The sequence below is a fragment of the Doryrhamphus excisus genome, chromosome 15, assembly GCF_030265055.1.
Source record: "Doryrhamphus excisus isolate RoL2022-K1 chromosome 15, RoL_Dexc_1.0, whole genome shotgun sequence".
Lineage (NCBI taxonomy): Eukaryota > Metazoa > Chordata > Actinopteri > Syngnathiformes > Syngnathidae > Doryrhamphus > Doryrhamphus excisus.
In genome coordinates, this window is record NC_080480.1 from 13,782,093 (window position 1) to 13,790,366 (window position 8,274).

Here is an 8,274-nt window from a genome sequence, read left to right on the forward strand (position 1 = left end):
TAAAATAGAGATATATTGTTTTCCATATTGATATATTGATTAAATCACATTGTTCTTATATATTATCTATGTGTTCCTTGTTTGTTATAAAGCAGATTGTGTTTATAGAAACAAGAGCCGGGTTCATAAGGATTGGGACTGTTTAAGATGAGGCTACAATAATTAAAAAAATTATTAGTTTGTGAATTAACATGATTGTCATGGTGAAGAGTTGGAAAAAAAATTGCTATGTGCTTGTTTTATTAAAAATTGAAACAAATAGGCTATTCTTTCAACTTTATGGAGATTCCTTGCCCTAACTAATGTGCAAATGTGTTTCGTGTACTGTTAATATTCTTAACATTGAAAATTAATTGTAAAATATAACGTTTTCCAAAAATATATGTTGTTTCTTTATACGTTTTGCTAGAGTTCAAGCGCCTACAAAACTATAAAATGCCAAGAGATGTCGCTGTTACACTACTCGGCACATTTATTGGCCCCCCTCTGCGCATCACGTGATCAAAACATTCCGAATGCGGAAGCGAAAGTAGCGTAAGCCGTGACACTAGCGGTCTCCTCTGGAGTTAAAATTGTTATTTCCGCTCAGGGATGCCACAAAAAGACCCATGTCAAAAGCAAGCCTGTGCAATCCAAGTGTGTTTACAAGGTACGTCATATGTAGTTTCTGTAATACGTTTACCGTACGTTTTAAAACAAAGTCATATGTTTGATGCTAACTCGCTAACTTTCTTCCCGCAGCTAACAAGTACATCGAGAGCATGTGTGCGGATGTGATCAATGACATGCGGAAGTGTTGCCAGATACACTCAGCAAGATCTCTCTGCTGTTCCGGTTTTAAAGACCCCAAACACACTGATGGGAAAAGCAGCACTTGAGTCTAAAGGCATGGATTGTTATTGTGTCAATAACCATTTATGACTGTAAAGCAAGTCTCTGTTGGAACCCCCAATAATTCGTTATATTTATGGAAACAGGTTAAAGCAGGAAGTGCAGTGTTAATAAAGGAGGTCTGAACCTTGTGCACTTTTTGATGAGTATAATATGAAATAAATGGTTTTGCTAACACACAAGTATACATATTTTTATTACTATTATTGCATACTGTTTAAAATGTAATCTTCAGAATTTAATATTAAAAAATACTTGTTTTGTTGTGTACGGTAAATTCAAATGTTGATGTAGGGCCCTTTAAAAAAGGGGCGGAGTTACACACGCACTCAACGCGCCTCGTGACGTCAGACGTACAACGTCCACCGGAAATGAACAGGAGTACTTTCTAGAATGTAGCAGCAAGCTCATGCTAGCTCCTTTCTTGTGTAGTTTTTATTCGCATTTCTTGTTAAACCTCTTGAAGCGTTGAAGGCAACCCTAATATAAAGTTTTATATTTTTTTTCAAATTTATAATTCTCACTTAAAATCGCGGCCCCCACTCAATTGAGCCGAATCATAGCTTATAGCTAACGCCACTAACGCGTCGAGGACACTCATTAGCTGGTAGGCATCATGTCCAGGATAGACTACAGCGTGTGGGACCACATTGAGGTGTCCGACGATGAAGATGACACCCACCCGAACATCGACACACCCAGCCTCTTCAGGTGGAGACACCAGGTATATGTCGAATAGCTCATATATTCTCAATATTGCTGGTTAGTCGACGTCTGTGACGTCATGGGATGTAGATTTTTTAAATAATGTCATTATAAATAAACTAGGGATATTCAACGGGCGGTATATGGGCCAATTCCGGCCTGTAATTAGACACTTTTCCGTGTCACAAAAAGGATATTGGACTAGAATTAAGTTGATAAAAATAGCAAAGCATCCCTGTCATATAGAGGATCTTTGATATGTGTTTTTTTAATTAGGTCCTTTTAAAACGTCAGATCAGTCCTACTGTTTTTTTTTTTGCTGTACTTCCTAACAAACAGCAAAGCTAAGATACTTTTTCAATTAAAAAAAAACCTGTTTCCAAGTCTGGTTATCATGATACCACTAACAACATGTATACAAAACTGCAACATAAATGTGTTACAAGTATATTGTGAAAGGACCAGGCTTAATTGAAGATAGTGTGTCCAGGTTTGAGACTAATGTAATGAAAAAAAAACACCAGCATAAACACTTATTGTGTTTTCAGGCCCGCGTGGAACGAATGGAAGAATTCCAGAAGAAAACACAAGACCTGAACAAGGGACTCACAGATTGCCGCCGCAAGTTAGTGGAAACGCAGAAGAAAATCCAGGACATGAGCCTCTCCGCATCAGAGGACAACAAAGCCGATGTGAGCAAGGTAAAGACGGAGGAGAAGAAGCTGAAGAAAGAGGAGCGCGACTGGGAGAGGAAGCTGGAAGACCACTGCCGGGAGGAGAAGAAGATGCCGTGGAATGTGGATACACTCAGCAAAGAAGGTTTCAGCAAGGTGGGGAGCAGTTAAAGGCGTGACACACTCGCTGTCCATTATACCTGAAATCACCAGGAAGTGAAGAACGATAAAAGTGTGTCATTCCCAGCCGGAATATACACATTTAAAAGAAAAAAAATAATAATTCGGAGCACACTAGCCTGTTTTAAAAATACATAAAGTCCATAAAAGCTGTCGTAAAATCCCCGAATGATCATCTTCAGCACATTCCAAATAAATCTCAGATATTGTCTCGGACTGACATCTGATGAATGGAGCCTTCATAACTGCAGCTTACATTTTATGATTGCATTTGCATTTTTGCACAGTCACCGCTCACTGTTTCATCCAACATGCTAAACTTAGCTTGAAAATTGATGTTAAAGGTAAATAACCAACCCTCACCTATTCATGCGTTAGCATTTGCTCCCTTGCACATTCTTGGCTTTCATTTGTCTGCTTTAATTAGCTTGTTTAACAGTAAGTTAAATAGAAAGTGGATGGATATATGGCATTTTTCTGCTGGGTTCCGAATACAAAACAATACAACCTGACGCTCTTGTTATCTTAACGCATCTTAAGGCTACATGACAAAAAGGTGAGTGTAGATAGATAGCCAATCACAGGGAACATATCGACAAACAACCATTCACACTCACATTCATACCTATGGACAATTTGGAGTCGCTAATTAACCTAGCATGTTTTTGGAATGTGGGAGGAAACCGGAGTACCCGGAGAAATCCCACGCATGCACGGGGAGAACATGCAAACTCCACATAGAGATGCCCGAGAATGGAATTGAACTCGGGTCTTCTAGCTGTGAGGCCTGCGCGCTAACCACTCAGCCGATTAGTGCTACCAATCAATTCAAATATTTAATAGCAATGAACCACATTTTCCTCCATAATTAACTCATAATTAATCACGTGATTTTTTATAATCTCTAATAAGTAAGGATTTAATATGCAACTACAACGATAACTACATCAAATTTTAAGGGCATGTCAATTTTGGAAATATGAGTCAGTCTTTTATTCAAAAATAATATACAGTTAGAGTTATATATAAATAGAACAGAATTTTTAATACAAGCTGTTTGTCCCACTTTGTTTGACAGTCCTTGAACGCACCTTCTCACACACTGCACAGATAGATCGATACTTAATCTCCAAGAGAAATTCACAGATCCTGCAGTTTACAGATATGGGTGTGCATGCAGGGTTCAAGAAAATAAGGGAATGGTACTCTGTAAAATAGTATATTGAAATAAAATAAGGTACAAATAGCAAATACAGTAGAACAAAAATATAACAGCAAAGCAAGCAAAATCGTGTAAATTATGGATTCTAACAGTGTAAAATAGATTATAGGTGGAAATATTACACATTTTTCTCTCAGTTAAGGTACAAATAGCAAATACAGTAGAGCAAAAATATCAAAAATTTAATTGCAAAGCAAGCAAAATAGTGTAAATTTTAAATTCTAACAGTGTAACATAGATTATAGGTGGAAATATTACACATTTTTCTATCATTGGTGCGATCTGCATGGGAAGAAGAGTTGTGCAACTATGAATCCAGCAGAGGGCACTGTTGCACATGTCTATTTACACAGCATTTTCCAGCATGAAGAGGTTTTAACAAGATGTGATGCTGTGTAACTGCATGTTTTCTATGTGAAATACTGTATGCTGTAGATGTTTATTAATGCTTAAAACTGAACTTAAAGTTCAGTAGACATGTCGCACATGTCTATTTACCCAGCATTTTCCAGCAGGAAGAGGATTTAACAAGATGTGTTACTGTGTAACTGCATGTTTTCTATGTAAAATACTGTATGCTGCAGGTATTTCTTAATGCTTAAAACTGAACTTAAAGTTCAGTAGACATGTCGCACATGTCTATTTACACAGCATTTTCCAGCAGGAAGAGGTTTTAACAAGATGTGATGCTGTGTAACTGCATGTTTTCTATGTAAAATGCTGTATGCTGTAGGTGTTTCTTAATGCTTAAAACTGAACTTAAAGTTCAGTAGACATGTCGCACATGTTTATTTACACAGCATTTTCCAGCAGGAAGAAGATTTAACAAGATGTGATGCTGTTTAACTGTATGTTTTCTATGTGAAATACTGTATGCTGTAGATGTTTCTTAATGCTTAAAACTGAATTTAAAGGGTTTTGAATGTGAAAAAGAGCCATTATTTGTATTTTTTTTTACCATTACTATAAATGGAAAGCCTCATCTTAAACTTGCACATTCCGTGTTTTTACGGCGATACAATAATATTACATCTTTTTTCTGGAAATTTCCACCAACGGCTGCTAACCCCCTTGAAACAAGACTTTTTGTGGTTTCCTGATTAGTATTTTTCTCGCCTACAGAGCATTGTCAACATGAAACCCGAAGCTGTAGAGGAGTCCGAAGAAGAGAAGGAGAAAAAGCACAAGACCTTTGTGGAAAAATATGAGAAGGAGATCAAGCATTTTGGTGAGAGTGTATGAATTGTTGTTTTGTTTTTTTTTCTGTTCCTGAGATGTGCTCAATCCTTCAGTGTCGTCTTCTCTTGGCCGCCAGGCATGCTGCGACGCTGGGACGACAGCCAAAAGTACTTGTCTGACAACCCTCATCTAGTGTGTGAAGAGACTGCCAACTACCTGGTCATCATGTGCATCGACCTGGAAGTGGAGGAGGTAAGTACTTTCAAGTATATCCTCCTTAAATCGCTGGATATACCATTTTGCTTTGCCCTAATACTTTTGTCCAGCATCAACAAAACGAGTCTTTGCTTGTTTTTTTTAAATTATTTTTTCAGAAACACGCCTTGATGGAGCAAGTAGCCCACCAGACCATCGTCATGCAGTTTATCCTGGAGTTGGCTAAAAGCCTCAAGGTGGATCCACGGGGATGCTTCCGTCAGTTCTTCACCAAGATCAAGGTGAGTTTGCGTGTGTAAAATGAAAATTAAACACACACAGTACTTCATACGGCGCGTAACGGTGACATTCCGATCCGTAGACATCCGATCAGCAGTATCAGGATGCCTTCAACGACGAGATGGAGTCGTTCAAGGATCGAGTGCGTGTCCGAGCGAAGATCCGAATCGAAAAGGCCATGAGGGAATATGAGGAAGAGGAACGACTGAAACGGCTTGGACCCGGAGGACTTGACCCTGTTGATGTGTACGAGTCTCTACCGCAGGTGATTCCTCCTCTTCTTCTGACTGGTCGCCAGCCAATCACAGGGCACATATAGACAAACAACCATTCACACTCACATTCATACCTATGGACAATTTGGAGTCGCTAATTAACCTAGCATGTTTTTGGAATGTGGGAGGAAACCGGAGTACCCGGAGAAAAAGGGGAGAACATGCAAACTCCACACAGAGATGCCCGAGAGTGGAATTGAACTCGGGTTTCCTACCTGTGTAGCCTGCGCGCTAACCACTAAATGCACACAGGCACAGAATAAACCACAAGGTGACAACGAGCAGCACTAGCATAGCTTTGTTAGCTACAGTGCTAATATTACACTCACATTTGAACAGCAGCATTATGCTAGGTAGGTTAGCCTCTTTGCAACTCCCACATCCGGATGTATAGTTGACGGGCTTTCTTTTAAGATATGTAGCGAAGCCTTTTTCATTCATTCATTTTCTATGCCGCTTATCCTCACGAGGGTCGCGGAAACAACCATTCACACTCTCATTCATATCTATGGACAATTTGGAGTCGCCAATTAACCTAGCATGCACCACTCGACCGCCGTGCAGCCCTCATGATCATTATAAATATATAACAACAACATGGGCATGTACACGCAAGCTTAATTTATATCTTGAATGACTTTATTTGCTTTAATTATATCCTATAGTTGTGTGCAAAGGTGACTATAGGGGTGCTATTTCATGTCTAGAGATCTCTAATAATTGTCATAGACATTGTGGCTATTGTGGAGAAAACCCACGCATGCACGGGGAGAACATGCAAACTCCACACAGAGATGGCTGAGGGTGGGATTGAACTCTCCTAGCTGTGAAGTCTGCGTGCTAACCACTCCTACACCGTGCAGCCCAAATATATATATTTTGAAATGATATTTTTCTCACCTTTTGTATTCATTTCCTTCAATGACAGGAGATGCAGAAATGCTTCGATGAGAAAGACATCCAAATGCTGCAAGATGTCATCAGCAAAATGGACCCAACAGTAAGTGACTGGATGATAGACAGTCTGTTCCAGTAAATTCCTGGCCGCACGTCAAGTGGGCACGGAGGCCGTCGCGCTTCTGCTTGTGTTGCGTAAACGTTATGCAAATGTGCAGTACGGTACACGACGGATGCGGGTACAAACTGCTGACCGGGTCCACTAACTTTTGTCTTGTAATTTGTGCTCCAGGAGGCAAAGACGCACATGAAACGCTGCATCGACTCGGGGCTCTGGGTTCCCAACTCCAAGCCCGATGATGGGGAGGAGAAAGAGGAAGACTCCACTTACGAGGACGTCAAAGAGGAGCCCGAAGAAGCCAAGAATGAATGACCATCAGTGTTTGCTAACCCACGGCGTGCGAGTCAGAAAAATGAAATAGACGCATATATCCACCTAACAAGTAAAGGATTGGCTGTCACTTAATTCATATTCATGCTTCCTGCTTGGGAATGAACTGCAGCTTGTCTTATTTAGATCTATGTTTCAAATTGCTCTGTACGCTCATGTTGAGAGTAGTAACACTCTCATTTCCCCCTCTGAATATGTTTGCTTTTTTTTTTTTTTTAGATGTAGGCCCACAGCAGTCAATGTAATCAGGTTGTAAGTTGCCACCTATTTTCTATAAACGATAAACTCCACTTGTTTTCTGTGTTAATGGGTAAGCTTTTTTCCAATGGCTCTTGTCACATGTTGGAACTTGATTAATATTTTCAGTCCGTCTTGTCGGATATAGGATCTTTGCAGAGTGCAGGACTTATTGCATTAGGTCCCTCCTGTCAAATACAGGATCTTTGACTACTGGGCCTAAAAAAACACCTGTCATACAGTATTACAGTACTGTAGATTCTTAAAAACAGCAAAGCGCTCCTGTCAGAGAGAGAATCTTTGAGTCATGTTTTTGCAGTAGACCCATGAAATTAATCAGTATCAAATACTTATTATATTATATTATATATATATATATATATATATATATATATATATATATATAAATAAATAAATATAGGATCTATTGCAGCAGACCCTGAAAAACAGCAGTGCACCCCTGTCAAATAGATGATCTTTGACTAGTGTTTTTGCAGTAGGCTCTTAAAAACAGCAGATCACTTCTGTAAATATAGGATCTTTGACTATTATTGTAGTGCACCCCTGTCAAATAGATTATCTTTGACTTGTGCTTTGCAGTAGGCTCTTAAAAACAGCAGATCACCCCTGTAAATATAGGATCTTTGACTATTATTGCAGCAGACATTGAAAAACAGCAGTGCACCCCTGTCAAATAGATGATCTTTGACTAGTGTTTTTGCTGTAGACTCTTAAAAACAACAGATCACTCCTGTAAATATAGGATCTTTGACTATTATTGCAGCAGACCCTGAAAAACAGCAGTGCACCCCTGTCAAATAGATGATCTTTGACCGGTGTTTTTGCAGTAGGCTCTTAAAAACAGCAGATCACTCCTGTTAATATAGGATCTTTGACTATTATTGCAGTGCACCCCTGTCAAATAGATGATCTTTGACTAGTGTTTTTGCAGTAGGCTCTTAAAAACAGCAGATCACTCCTGTAAATATAGGATCTTTGACTATTATAATGCAGCAGACCCTGAAAAACAGCAGTTTTATAGAGGATCTTTGACTGACTAAATACATT

The 8,274-nt window shown here is 39.2% G+C and overlaps 2 protein-coding genes across 2 annotated transcripts; both read left to right on the forward strand.

The window, feature by feature from the left end:
- Positions 1-460: 460 nt before the first annotated feature.
- On the forward strand, positions 461-1,068 carry cmc4 (C-x(9)-C motif containing 4 homolog (S. cerevisiae)). Its single transcript, XM_058049662.1, has 2 exons — positions 461-649; positions 742-1,068. Exons 1-2 carry the CDS (start codon positions 592-594, stop codon positions 876-878), a joined length of 195 nt encoding a protein of 64 aa, XP_057905645.1. The 5' UTR covers positions 461-591; the 3' UTR covers positions 879-1,068.
- Positions 1,069-1,236: 168 nt separating this feature from the next.
- On the forward strand, positions 1,237-7,262 carry LOC131103227 (hsp90 co-chaperone Cdc37-like). The gene is made up of 8 exons (XM_058049335.1): positions 1,237-1,615; positions 2,145-2,426; positions 4,795-4,900; positions 4,988-5,103; positions 5,226-5,348; positions 5,429-5,611; positions 6,550-6,621; positions 6,811-7,262. Exons 1-8 carry the CDS (start codon positions 1,508-1,510, stop codon positions 6,949-6,951), a joined length of 1,131 nt encoding a protein of 376 aa, XP_057905318.1. The 5' UTR covers positions 1,237-1,507; the 3' UTR covers positions 6,952-7,262.
- Positions 7,263-8,274: the final 1,012 nt, after the last annotated feature.